General features: G+C 45.6%; 1 protein-coding gene across 3 annotated transcripts in view; it reads right to left on the minus strand.

The window, feature by feature from the left end:
• Positions 1–14404, minus strand: part of NRAP (nebulin-related anchoring protein) — a 70263-nt gene that overhangs the window by 6880 nt on the left and 48979 nt on the right. For all 3 annotated transcript variants that reach the window (XM_008571021.1, XM_008571023.1, XM_008571022.1), the window contains 8 exons: positions 13126–13230; positions 11866–11964; positions 10309–10413; positions 9752–9859; positions 8602–8913; positions 2515–2619; positions 1645–1743; positions 158–262 (listed from right to left, as the gene is read on the minus strand). In XM_008571021.1, the coding sequence (XP_008569243.1) occupies positions 158–262; positions 1645–1743; positions 2515–2619; positions 8602–8913; positions 9752–9859; positions 10309–10413; positions 11866–11964; positions 13126–13230 (1038 nt within the window). The remainder of the gene's footprint in view (positions 1–157; positions 263–1644; positions 1744–2514; positions 2620–8601; positions 8914–9751; positions 9860–10308; positions 10414–11865; positions 11965–13125; positions 13231–14404) is intronic.

The raw sequence follows: 14404 nt of genomic DNA on the forward strand, positions 1-14404 counted from the left end.
GGACGGGAGCGCCGCCGCGCTTCCCAAGCGGCGCACTATCCAGTGCGCCACCGGGCCGGCCCCCCTAGGACTTTTTTTTAAACACATAAAATCCACTTTAGGTACAGATAATTTTATAAACACAGGCACACACCACATGAACCACTGGTTCACTTACATCACTCAGATGCAGTGCATTGAGGCGGGCTCGGGTGAAATCCGGGTGGTCGGGGATCAGGGTGTATCTGTGCAGGGATTCTGCATCCCCCAACCTGTACAGGCGCTGTGGGTAAGACAGGATCACTTGCTGAAACCACAGGTGAAAAGCCGCTGATTCTCTTTCCTGCCCCTCCCACTCGAGTTCCCACTGGATGGAGTGCAGTGCAGCCCTGCCCGCGGAGGGGATCCCTCCGGAGCCCACATTTGATGAAAGGTACCCATGTGACCAGGACCGGGTGGGAGTGGCTCATTATAAATAGACCCTGTTAAAAATATTCATCAAGATCTGCTCCAAATAGGCCACAAACCAACACCCTGGTTGGCCATACCTGCATGTTTTATGCAGTCTAAGATGTGTGGGTATTTCAGAGAATCTTTGCAACCGAGCATTGGATATGTTTTTTACTAGTAACAAGATATAGCCTCAGTGCCTTTGTCATTTAATAATAGCAGTAACGGTAATAATAATGATGATGATAATAAGACACACAGCTAATAAGTCCTTTTTAAAATGCCTTAAGAGGTGTTCAAGAAATTAAAGTTTTCATAGACTACCTGGGCCCCATGAAGACACGATTTTAAAACTCAAGCATTTTCTTGGTTGCTATTTTTAGAACAGTAATATAAGAATTGCAAACAATTTTAGGAAGTGTTTGAGTCTCAATTTTTAGAAACTATAATATTCAATTTTGGCTTTGAAAACAAGAGTCGGTCAGTAAAGCATTTGGGCTCTTGTGAGGATGGAGGCAGCTTTGTCACTGTCCATGCAGAATTGAGTCCCTTGATAATTTCAGGAAAAAAACATGTGATATCCTATTCCTTGAAATAAATACAGGAGAGAGAAAATGGGGCAAAATTATACAGAGAGTAAAAGCAGAAAGAAGCTTTGAAGATAGCTTTTTTCCCCCCCTAACTGGGTTATATTAAGCTTTTAAAATTCCATTGCCATCTATCAGCAATGAAAATGTATCTGGTCTAGTGTTTAGTAAGGAATCATCAATAATACTTGGTGTTATTATCATTATGATTATGAATCGAACCATAATAAGTGGCATTTATTGAGAATTTATTATGTTCCAGGTACTATAATAAAAGCTTTATGTGCTTTTATTTACTTAATTCTCATTTAATTCACTTAATCCTATGAAATGATTGTTATTGCTATCCCCCCACCCCACTTTCTTAGAACAAGGGAACTGAGGTTAGAAGAGATTAGTAGCCAGCCCAAGATCATTCAGGCAGCGGATGGAAGGTTTGCACTAACATCCCTCCAGAGCCTGTGTTCCTAAGCATCTTTCTTAGAACAAGGGAACTGAGGTTAGAAGAGATTAGTAGCCAGCCCAAGATCATTCAGGTAGCGGATGGAAGGTTTGCACTAACATCCCTCCAGAGCCTGTGTTCCTAAGCACTGACCACTGAGCAGCAGGATAATGAGAAAGAACCCACCTCACTGCAGTGCAGGTAGCTGTTCTTGGCATGAATCAGGTCTGGGGAATCAACCACCGTGGTGAACTTGATGCTCCCTGGTTTTTTACGATATTTGGTCTACAAGAGGAAAAAAAAAGATTCCCATGAAACACAGTCAAACATCATGCATCTTTCTAGATGCATCTTTACCCCACCTTCCCAGTAGCTGATGTGACAATGACATTATTGGAAAACCCATCTCTCTTCTTGTGGGCACCTAACCTTCTAACCTTCAAGAGTATGAAAAAGATCCAAGCTGCTCTGTGGTAAGGAACATTTTACAGGTATTTACTCTCTGGAAGAAAGAGGCTAGAGAATACCATGGCTCCTCACAATACAGGAATTCAGGGAAGGGGAGGATTGAGCATCAGTGTGGCCCTGCTCAGATCCTGTCCACATTAGTTCTGTTATGAACAAGCTGAAGACAACAGTGTCAGCCTCAAGGGGACTCCAGGGCAGGGATCAGGCCGTCAATACAGTGGGGAGTTCAGGTGCTGTAACTATCCCTGTGCAACTTTTCATACCATCTGAAATCAGACAACCTTTGGATACTGAGTAAACTCAGTAGGTGAGTGGCAAACTCCCCCTGCAATGGAAATAATGGGCCAGCTTAGATCATAATTGTACATAATTATTTATTGAGAACCTTCTAATATGTTATGCCTTTAGTTGCCCATGGGTGAACTCACTTGGAGGGAAATCTCATTCTGTCTTGGGTTTGGTTGCAAATGGCCCCAGAAAAACACTGGGGGTCTAGTGGCCATGGGCCCTCTTGAGATCTCCACTCCATAAACATAAAGGGGAAGGTGAGGTTGCCCTTGCTGGTGTAATACGGACAGACGGTGGTACCTCGCTGATGAGTTCTCCAGCCTTCTTTGCGCTCTCCATCTGTGGGGATCTCAGCGCCAGCCATCCTGTCCCCTTCATGCCAATCAGGTCTGACTTGTAGCGCAACTGCAGGAAGAAAATCAGGGGCTGTGATTTATCAGGAGAGTGCCTAAGACTATTATGGAATTTCAGGAAGATTCTGCATTTGTAATAATGCTTCATCACAACATCTCAACATCTTCATTGGGAGTGCACCTGGGATGTCATCAAATCAAACTGTTTGGATTTCTGAATTCCACCAGGAATTAAATGGATCATGCACAAGATACAGAAGGCCCCACCAGTGAATTGGCAGGACTTGAAGAATAAGGTAATGACCTATGCGAACAATCACTTAAAGAAAGAGCTGAGCCATGTGCCCAAACCCAAGCATCCATTGGGACTGTTTTGCTTCATTCTGCCAGTGAGGCCATCCACTGCCTGCCTAAATAGAAACACTCTACACACTATTCAGTTGACAAAAGGGTTTTGAGCTCTGGGTCAAACCTGCTGTGACTCAGAGCAAATCACCTTGCCAAAATGTGACTCAGTTTCTCTCTGTAATACTTGAAGGTCATAGCAACCCCTCTGTTCTCATGGAAACACCTGAGAGCACTCAGGGACGACAGCCACTCTTTAAGTTAGATTTTTGTTCTTGTGGTAGTGGTAGCGGAGGACGCAGGGAGTCAGTTACAGCAGGGCTTTAAAAACTGAAACAAACTTAGATACAACCAGCTAATCATGAGTAAACCATTTTAATCTTTTCATGCCTCAGTTTACCCTCTCCTCCCACTGTTACTCATTATGATTTGTTTATATTGCAAAATGGGCTAAGGCTTATCCTCTTTCTCCATTTTAAGGGCTCAAAAGATTAGGACTACAGCATTATTACTGGGAGAATATAATAAGGATGTTTAAAAACATGGGTCTAATTAGGAGCCTCCTAAAACGTTGAATCTTATTACTATTCCTTGATCAGCCCAACATTACCTATGATGAGACAGTCGCCTGAATGCTTTTCTTCTCTTTATGGAAATTAGGCATTTTTAAAGGTGGGAAAAGGCTCTCTATGGAAATCTAAAATTTGGATTTAAATGATGAGACAGTCGCCTGAATGCTTTTCTTCTCTTTATGGAAATTAGGCATTTTTAAAGGTGGAAAAAGGCTCTCTATGGAAATCTAAAATTTGGATTTAAATGAAGTTGATGGCATTTCTCTAATTTAGATATAAGCTCTGCTGTAACGCAAAATACCACTCCAGAAATCAGCCTCTCGGCCTTTTTAGTTTTCTTTCATTTCAGGATTCACAGCGTTCCTCACAGCTGGCCTCAAAGAGGGTCCGTTTCTGATCTACTGTCTGCTGGTTAATGCCCCTGTGCAAATTCGACTCTGCTTCCACCTGGTGAAGGGAGACATCACTCAGGCTTGGGAGCAGGTTTCAAAACCCCATGTCAGTAAGATTGCTTTTTATACTGCGATCTTTCAGTCTACACCGGCAAAGCTTTTGCCTTCCACTCTGATAAAGAACAGAGAAAATTGGATAAATTTCTAAGTTGGAGAGAATAATCCTACAGGGCCTCTTCACAGCCAGGCCTTGCTCCTTTCATAAGCGAGATGAAGTGGGGAGCACTCTTTCAACTTGCCTTTTGTTGAGCTGAGCAGTACGATCGCAGGTAAGTCAGAAAGCAAGATGCAGGTTCCCCAAAGATCTGACTGTGCCTCAGACTCTTATAAATGGATTGTCTATTGATATTCCAGCTCCCAGCCCAGCTTTGACTATTCACGCAGACCCTAAAAACAACAAACATGCCCCAGACTTCATAATAAAAGAGGGTAGGTGGAGGGGGGTCAAGAAGCTTCAGCGGCCCAAAGACGGTTTGGAAGAAGAAATCTAAGATAATGAGAGACCTTCCCACTCTGCCCAGTGAATCTGTCTTCCCCAAATGGCACATACTTGCTTTTGCCCCTTACATACACTAAGTTCTAGAAGCCACATTCAGATTCATACATGGGGTGCCCCGGCACCCCATGTTGGAGCACCATGTTGTGAGCTACTGCCTTTCTCAGGCTCTTAGTTCTAACGCAGGAAAAATGTGCACATTTGAGCCCAGGAGGTGACTGGGGGAAGGGACATATTTGTCATATTAATAAGAAACATTATAGTCACTACCCTGTGGGGGTGGGGTTTGCTTTAGACCCATTTTCTCACTTAGCGCTCATACCATCCTGCAAAGGACGGATTCTATCCTCACCCACAGAACAACTTTGATGTTCAAGTGATAGTTGGGACTCAGAAGAGCTGTCAGCTGCTGTCTTCTGGGTAGACCAGGTTGGTAGTGGTCAAGAGAACGGATTCAGGAGCCAGAGCACCTAGGTTCATGATCCAGCCACTTGGGGAAGCCAGAGACTGAACCAGAAGTCATGGGACAAGAGCTGGAGGACCTGCCGCGCCTCTTGCGAGGTGTAAGGTCTTAAACAAGTCATTTCCCTGCCAGCTTGTGGCCTGGGCCAAGTTACATTACGCATGCCTCATTGCTGTATCTGGAAGATAGGAGGAATACTAGTACCCCCCCATATTAAATGAGATATTTGTGCAAAATATCTAACCTAATGCCTGGCCCAGGGTAAACATTCCATAAAGTGTAGCTGCTGTTACTGTTGTTTCTTCTGATGTGGAAACTAAAGCATGCAGAGCTTCAGGGTCTACCTGAGGCACACAGCTGTAGAAGGTGGGGGCCACAGCTGTCCCCAGGACAATCCCTGCACATGATTTTCAGCAACCCCTGGAAACTAAAGCATGCAGAGCTTCAGGGTCTACCTGAGGCACACAGCTGTAGAAGGTGGGGCCACAGCTGTCCCCAGGACAATCCCTGCACATGATTTTCAGCAACCCCGGCAATCCCAGTGGGAAACCATGGAGGGAACATGGAACAGCAGACTTAAAAAGGACCAAAGAGGTGGTGGAACTAGCACCCACCTATGGTGGCAAGGGCCTAGGCCAGGGAATGCATCTCAGGTGGGTTCCTGAGGCCTCTGGGACTAGGGCATGACATGGGCAATGGTGGCCTTGAGGAGCTGAACCCCAGGGGTGAGCATCTCTTGGCCCCACCTAAAGCTTTCTTTCTGGCCTGGGTGGGGACTGCTCAGATGAGGGAACTTCCCAGACTGCTGCACTGAGTGAGCCCCTGTTGAGCCTTTGTTTCCTTTTCTACATCATATACCACGTGCTGTTGGATTTTTGATAATGACTGCAATAAGGCTGACGTCTCAGACCAACTGGACATTTGGGTGGTCTACTGTTCATAGTATCTTGGAATCCAGACTTCCAAATTAACCAATTTGTAGTTTAAATAAACAATGTATGCAGCATCATATGGTAATTTAAATTTTAAGCAATGACTTCTTAGCATTCAAAAATGTAATACATATCCTGTTTTTAAAATGTCATTATATGGTTTCCAACTACTATTTCTTGGGAAGGACTCTTCTTTATAGGCTATGTTCTTTCTACTGTTTTTTTTGTGTGTGTGTGACCGGTAAGGTGATTGCAACCCTTGGCTTGGTGTCATCTGCACCGCGCTCAGCCAGTGAGTGCACCAGCCATCCCTATATAGGATCCGAACCTGTGGCCTCCGCGCTCCCAGCGCCACACTCTCCGAGTGAGCCATGGGGTCGGCCCCTCTCTACTGTTTTTTAAAAGTTAACATAAAAATTTTAAATTTTAACTTTGAAATTTTCTTTCTTTTCAGAAATAACAGTTACGTAAATGATAGCTTTAGGTAGTGCTGAGTTTCTTTTTTCTTTTTCCTTATTCAGTAAAATAAAATTCGACATTACGTTAATCCCACCATTTGAAAAAAAAAAACATTTTCCCTTGAATGCTCAAGGCCTGAGATTATGGATCAAATCAAACCTCTTTGCTTTTCCACTGGAGAGATGGAGACCTAGGAAGAGAAGCACATGCTCAGGGACACTCAGCCAGCAAGCAGCAAAGCTGGGCTTCCAACTCACATCTTCTGACTCCCAACTCGGCCCCCCTGACCTTCCCCAGGTGGCCTCTGATCTTCCTCAGGGGCCTGTCTTATCCTAGAAAGTTTCTCTTCTCCCAAGAAATAGGTCATTGACAAGAGGGTCCCTGGTTGGGCACCAGACAGTCATGCTATAAGCTGTTCTTGGGGACCTTGGGATCACCTTCTAACAAATGGAAGGACTTTGTAAGTGGGACCTGGGCTGGCACTTCAGTAACTAAATTCCCTTTGTGGGGACCAGATGAACTCACCCTACTCCACATTCTTCTTGACAGTGAGCCTGTGATATTGCTGTTTCAATAAATCATGACCAATAATTAAATGAGAATTTAATAATGAAATCATTATTATAATAATTAATAATTAATTATGTGTTTATAATACCCCACTTATTGCTACATGTAATTAAACTAACAGTAGTCACTGCCCTGAGGGCCACCAGAGTTGGGAGGTTGGTGTAGGGAATGTATTAAAACAGCTAATACTTATTCCAGCATTTCTATGGACCAGGCATTGTGCTAAGTGCTTCACATAGACCAGTTCTCAACAGAAAACTGAATTCTCAATCAGAAATAATTTGAGAACATGGCAATACTTGGAGACAAATATTGGTTGTCACACTTGGGGGGTGCTATGGACACCTGGAGGATAGAGACCAGGGATGTTGCTAAATATCCCACAGTGCACAGGTTAGGTCCCCACAACAGAGAATTGCCTGCCTAAAATGCCAAAGGTGCTGAAGTTGAGAAACACTGAAGTAGATGATCAGGGTTAATGTGAAAATGGTGCCATGGGTTATGTTGTAAAATGACAGTCTCTTCTTTGTAGGTTGTCATGGGCCTAGAGATGATGGGTGGCACAGGGTCTGCCACACTATGTATCTCCCATAAGTATTGGCTACCATCCCATCATCATCATTACCACATCCCAGGTCCCATGTCATCAAGACCATGTCCAAGGCTTGAAGAGGCCTTTTCTGAGTTCACACAGCCAGTAGTGGAGGAGCTGGATTTTGAATCTCCAAAGTCTGACTCCAGAACCTCCCACCATGATATGGGCTGGGGGGAGGGACTGGAGCTCCCCACCCACCTGCTTGGTGCCCTTCCTTGGGGAAGAGCCTCCTCTCTGGGCCTCAGTGTCTGCACCTGTGCTATGAGAGGCGTGATGCCCCTGCTCTGAGCTCCTTCCAGGACAGCAGGATGGTTAAGAGTGTGGGCTCCTGAGCCAGGCCTGCCACTGCACCTCCCATGTGACCTCATCCAGGCCACAATATAGGAATCACAACTGTCTCCACCTCAGAGCGTTGCAGCAAGGATTAAAATGTTGGCAAGCACTCAGTAAGTGTCACTACACAATCTGTAACCTCCACCACCATCATCCTTGCTGTCCACAGACCAGCCCTGTTCTCTCTCTGACCCGATCTCCCCTGACACCCCCTCCCTCACCCACTTGCTTCACTCCAGCCTCAGATACACCAAGGCTGCCCCTGCTCAGGTTTTTGACCTTTGAACTTGCTACTCTGTTTGTCTGGAATGCTCCATCCTCCTCTCTCTTCTCCTTTAGGCCTTTGCTCAAATGTCACCTTTTCAATGAGAACTACCCTGATGCTCTATATTAAATTACACATGTGCATGCACACACACACACATTCAGACCCTCCCACCCCTTCCCTGCTCCATTTGTCCCCACGCATGTATTACCATCTGACACACTATAGATTTTACGTATTTATCATGGTTTATCTCCCTGCAGCATAATGGAAGTTCCATGAGCATAGGAATTTTTTAACTCTAGTTGGCTGCTGTATTCCAGGGCCTAGAATGGTGCTTGGTACATAACAGATGCTAAATAAATATTTGCTGAATGACTGAATGAATGATTCCAACCTAGATGACATAGACCAAGGAAGTCATTATTTGGGACAGGGATGGGGGCGTGCAGGGAGGGTCCAAAAGGCTAAGTTAGGAAGAAGCAGAGATTTATACCCAGGCTTGGTAGGAGAAGGACGGGGCTGGTTGTCATTCCACAAGGGGCCCCCTACCTCACTCTGCAGGGTGTGGGCTTTTTTGGCCCAGGCCATCTTCAGGTCCTCAGGCAGCACCGTGAACTCGTGGCACAGTGTCCTGTAGTCGCGGTCGCTGGCCAGGGCCTGGGCCTTCCTGGCATGGACCAGGTGCACCATGTCCATGGGCAGGTGGCACTGGGCTTGGCTGCCAGCCGCCTCCCTCCTGTACTGAAGCTCACTTTGTAGCCGGCCCATCCGCCGGCAGTGCCGGAGCTGGGGGTCGTCACCTACACTCCGGACCCCAATGAGTTTCCCTCGCTCCTTCACAAAGTCATATCTGTAGAGAAACTGGAAGCACCAGCTAGTCAAATTCCACCTGTGCCTGTTCATTGCATTCCCTAAGAAGCAGCACTTGCTCTTCCACTAGGAGGTGGTGATTATAAGGAAACCCTCAGCAGGGTTGGCCTGAGAGCGTGCCTTTCTCCCTGGGGACGAACAATTAAAACATCGCTCCATTCTTCCTGCCTAATTAAAATCAGATCCTCAGAACCAAGGTAAGGGCCCACTCCCCTTATGTGTCCCTATGGCCAAAAGGAATTTATCAAAAGGGGTAAAAGAGAAACTTGTGCTTTATCCGTTCATACTTGGAAAAACATTAAACCCAAAAGACAGGATCCATTTATTTGAAGTCCACATTTCCTGTGATTTGTTTGTGGGAAAGAGAAAGTCACCTTCATGTCCCAAAGCTATGGATGTTATCAACAGAGTGGCTGAGACACAGCTGGCAAATCCTAACACCAACGCGTGAGACTACAGAGCGCCGAGAGGGGCACGTGTCACAGCTGTATTGCCATCTCTGTCACGAGTCCCCCCTCTCACTCTGGGTGCAGTTACAAAACAGGCAGGGGACATTACAGGGGACTGTTGCCTAGCTGTTGCAATTAGAAATAAATCATAATCTCCTTCCTGCTGGAGACCTTTGCCTGAATTTAGCTTCTGATTAATGGAGCCTTCCTTTCCCTCCCTCCGTCAAAGAATCTCATTCATAACTAATATATTCTGCAGGTGACATCCTGTCTCAGATGGTTATAGATTTGCTTTAATTCAGGAAAATCAGCCACAGACATCGTTTTACATGAAGTTAACAGAAATTAGGCAAGATGGAAGGTCATATCATTCAACTCACATCACTGGCTATGTCTCCAGAGGCCCGGGCAGCCTGGAAGGGGAGCGCGTCTATTGTCAGCCTGTAGCCTTGAGCACGAAGATTATGCCAAGACTCCTTATATTTTGCCTAAAGTGGGAACACATGTAGATCTTCTTTGAAAAGAAAATTACATGTCAACGAACCAAAGGCTACCCCTTTCGTCTATAGCACCGTGTTCCAGAATCGATTTCCATTTTGTGAAGAAAATCTCATTAGCACACACCCTGTAGTAGGCTCTGAGGACACACAGGTACCCAACACATTTGTGAAAAGGTATATTTAACATGGGCATCTAAAACACACATTTTATAAAGCTTCTGTGAACGCCAGCAAGGTCATGGTTAGATTACTTCACAGACACAGACATAGGTGGCTTTGGAACGGGCATGAACTTAAGCATAGAAAGGCTTACGTCACTCAGGTTGGCTGCATTCACTTTGGCTCTGATGCCCAGCAAGGTCATGGTTAGATTACTTCACAGACACAGACATAGGTGGCTTTGGAACGGGCATAAACTTAAGCATAGAAAGGCTTACGTCACTCAGGTTGGCTGCATTCACTTTGGCTCTGATGCACTCGGGCAGCCCCAGGGTGGTTGTGTACTGGTGTCTTGCATGCTCCCCGGCTGCTTTATACAGGCGCTGGGTCGAAAAAAAAAAAAAAGGGCAAGAACATAAGGGCTGTGCATTTCTGCAGTGCTGAAGTCCCTCACTGGCAATTGGGGAAACATGACAGTGTGATGGCTTCATCTTCAGCCTTGGGGAAGACGTTTCTTTCACTTAAGGCAGTCTTTCATGAATCAAATTAAGTGATATAAGACGAATACGTAAGAAACTGTAATTTGCTTTGCTAAATAATAGGCTGAGGAAATAAAAGAAATTTAAGAATAGTTTTTAAGGTTTTTCACATGCTAGACTTTCTTCTTGAGGACAGAGCATAAAGACAATACTGAGACCTGGGAAATTGAGGAGAAGCTCTACTTGGTGGAAGGGAGGTCCCCACAGCCTGGTCTGCATCCTTTACTAAAGCCCTGGGATTCTTTCCATTGGTGAACGTGCACCAATGTGACCCTGGATGGCTTCAGCAGGTACAAAAACAGCTATTCTTGTGATTAGAAATGGGTAGTCGTTGGTGAATTCTCCAAGGCCAGAGGCCATGGTAAAAGGAGCTGTTAACCCGTCCCCCCCACCCCCAGCACCCAGCTCAGAAAATAGGCGAGAAAGGTTAAATAGGAATGTAAACTTATAATGTCACTATACAAGATCATGAATTCTACTCCGCTGGGCTGGCTTATCCCAAGCTGTCATTTCTCACTTTTTGACTTGGGTTGAGGGTGAGAATTGTATGAACAGCCAAATCCTAGCTGACTTCTACAAGTAAAAGTTGAGAATCTTAAACACTAAAGACGATTAAAAATTTAATTCACTGCCAAGCTCAACTGCTTCAAACCTACAAGAAATCTACTACTAAGGAGTAAACCTAGAGGCCTGGAATGATGATTTTACGGAATGAGATTCCTGCCCCCATGTCTCCCTCCACTAGAGATATTAAAGTGTGAATTGGGTAAATGGTGAGGCAGAAGACAGCGTAGGGAATGAGAAGCCTGACAAACACTGTACTGTACACCTGTCCTCGGATAACCCCAAATGCTCCCTGGAACGATCATCAGAATGACACTATGAAATCGGTTCGCCAATGTTGTCCTAGATAGAACAAATGAATTATAGACCAGTACTTGTCAGATTTTAATGTGGGAGAGAATTATCTGAGGAGCTTGTTAAATGACCATTTGGACTCGGAGGATCTAAGGTGGGGCCCGAGGTTGGGCATTTCCAGTATGCTCCTGGGAGACGCCCGTGCAGCAGCTCTGTCTGTGGCTGTGCTGGGGCAGCGGGACCGCAGATGACACCAGATTTCCAACTAGGCCTCTTTTCCTCTAGAAAATGTTTAGGCCCCACGTAATGATGCTCTTTTGTTCCCTAACTTCCACACAAATGCCTGCACTCTTTTCCCACCTCCCCTCAACCCACAAACATTCACACATATTTTTAACATTCTCGTAGCCCATTCCAAAGCCATCAGGAGACTTTTACCTCGTTCGTTATCTGGTTGCTGAATTTTGCATGAAGGAGGTTGGGAGTGTCTGTCACAGCTGTGTACTTGAAAGACTGGGGATGTTGACGATATTTACTCTGAATTCACACACAAGAAGGGAAGAAGAAGACTTCGTAAGGTATAAAGCCAGAAAAAGAACCAGTTCTTTAAGCACTAGTTGTAAAGCCTCATTTTGCAGAGGCTGCTAGTCTGTCACTCTGGAATCCAGTCCGTCACCTGCTCCTGTGACCTCAGAACTCAATGGGATGCATGAGCAGAGAGGAGGACAGGATGGACTGCATTAGATGCTTATCAATGGGAAGGGGAGATCTAGTCCTTTGCTGAGAATGTGAATGTTGCCACCGGGATTTGCACTTTACTCCTGACCTCTGCTCTCTGGAGATCCACAAACAACCATGCGTTTCCCCACCCCAGGAGATGGGATTCAGTAAATCATCAGTGGGGCCCAGGGCTCTCTACTTTTAAAAAAAAAAGCTCCAAACGGGGTTCTGATGCACCGTAAGGTTTAGAAACCACTTACTTTAGAGATTTCTTGGAAAAGCAAAGCACAAAGTTAAATCTAACACTCACAGGAAACAAACTATAAGCCCATCTGAGTGCTCAGGCTGGCTACTCAACACCTTCTACTTCCAGTGCCTTCCATTATGCCCGCCTGTCCTTGCATCTACCATGAATGAAAGTCAGGGGGGTGAGCAAGATTCCCTAGGAGTTCAGAAAGCTTAGAATTCTAAGACTTCTGTATTTTTACCAAGAAATTATCACCAAGCTTATAGAAACCATTTCATATACAGCTGCCAGAAAAGCACAGTGCTTAGATTAGTGCTAATCCTCACAAAAACTAAATGAGGGCGGTACAAGTATGTCTATTTGATTAAGAAGCCGAGGCTCAGAGAGGGCAGGTCACTGGCTTGAGGTCACACAGCAAATGAGTGCTGGCCTGGAATTTCACTCTCTATCTACTGATCTCCAAAGCCCGCCTTCTTTGCACAAGGCCGCTCTTCAAAGGGCCACAGGGAAAGTACATCTTATGTGACAGTGCATAATTCTTATATGTTAAGAGGAACTGACTCAATATCCACGAAGCCATCTTAAGTGGCATTAATGGAGAATCCAGTAAGAAAAGAGGCCAGGCAAGAGGTCAGGCAACCAGATTTAGCAGTAGGAAACAAAGTCAGTGCTGTGTAACAACCTCTGCTGTGGAAATACACCGGACACTCATCACCCGGGTCCCTGGTTACCTCACTGATGAGTTCAGATGCTTTCTTTCTCCCTTCAATCTCTAATGTTCCTGGAATGACACAGGGAACGCCTCGCATAAAGCTCAGGTCCGACCGGTACAAATTCTACAAGGAAGAATACAAAGAATCAGAAAAGCCCAACTCTCAAAACAAGGAGGCAGAGTTTCATGACGTATCATTGGACAGCATCGCAATCCGAACTGGGCCCAACTGGTCTGTCCAACTATATTATACGCAGAGAACACACAAATGCTTCTCAGCAAATGCTCACTAGGGGGGGAAATGTAGGTCAGAAGAAAACAATTCTGCTGTCACTTGTCTCAGAGTAGCTGTCGCAGGGACACTAGACAGATTTTTATTTTAATGTGGGCTATCAAAAAATAAACGCTGGAGCGAATTGTGGTTAGCAAGTGAGTTGTCTTGGGAAAATGGGGAAATGGTCTAATGGGTCTTCTAAAACAAAACCCAGCAGCAGTGGGTGGCATTAATTAATCATGGGTTAAGAAAAGGCTAATAAATGAATCCAAAATAACTTGGCAGAGGCCTGTCTGAGTCTGTGTGGGAGGAGGCAAGTGCATGCACCTGAGTGATTTGGGCTGACAGTTTAAAGAGTCCCCATACGTGCTCCCCTTCAGCCAGCAATGTGCCCCGTGGGTGTGCTATCATGAGGAGAGGCAGGGCAAGCCAGGGCTCCACTCAAGTGACAGACAGGCCCCAAGACGAGTGAGGCAGCTCCCTCGATCCTGCAGCTGCTCTCAGGTTCCTGAGTGTATGACATTCAGTAAACATTGTACACAGGCATAAAATTCCAACAGACAACAGATGCCCAGACCTGAGTGCTGCTCAGCTCACAGGCACTGTCAAACCAGGGAAGAGGTTTTGTGTGGTGTTATATTTTCCTACACAGCCCCATGACCAAAAATCTAATAGCACAGAAACCAAGCAAGCTGGGAAACAAGGTGAGAACCAAAACGGAGGCTGCTGCCTGTTGGGAAGAGTATTGTGTATCTCCTTCGGAATGAGGACGTTCTCCAAGGCTTGCTAAACCTCCCAGGCCTGCCTGCTTCAGAAAACAGGCACCATGAGTTGGAAATGCATGTCGGGGAGTGCAAAGACTCCTTGAAAAGACCCAGAAGGATCTCTGGGACCCAGATTTCGCAGGCCTCGCCACAACACGCTCCTCTCCCTGAGGTGGGTCAGTTCCGACGGGCTCTGAGCAGCCTCTCCCTCAGAAGGTGGGGGCACAGAAATGTAGGAAGCACCAAGAGGAAAGCCCCCC

Source organism: Galeopterus variegatus, unplaced genomic scaffold (genome assembly GCF_000696425.1).
Source record: "Galeopterus variegatus unplaced genomic scaffold, G_variegatus-3.0.2 Scaffold654, whole genome shotgun sequence".
Lineage (NCBI taxonomy): Eukaryota > Metazoa > Chordata > Mammalia > Dermoptera > Cynocephalidae > Galeopterus > Galeopterus variegatus.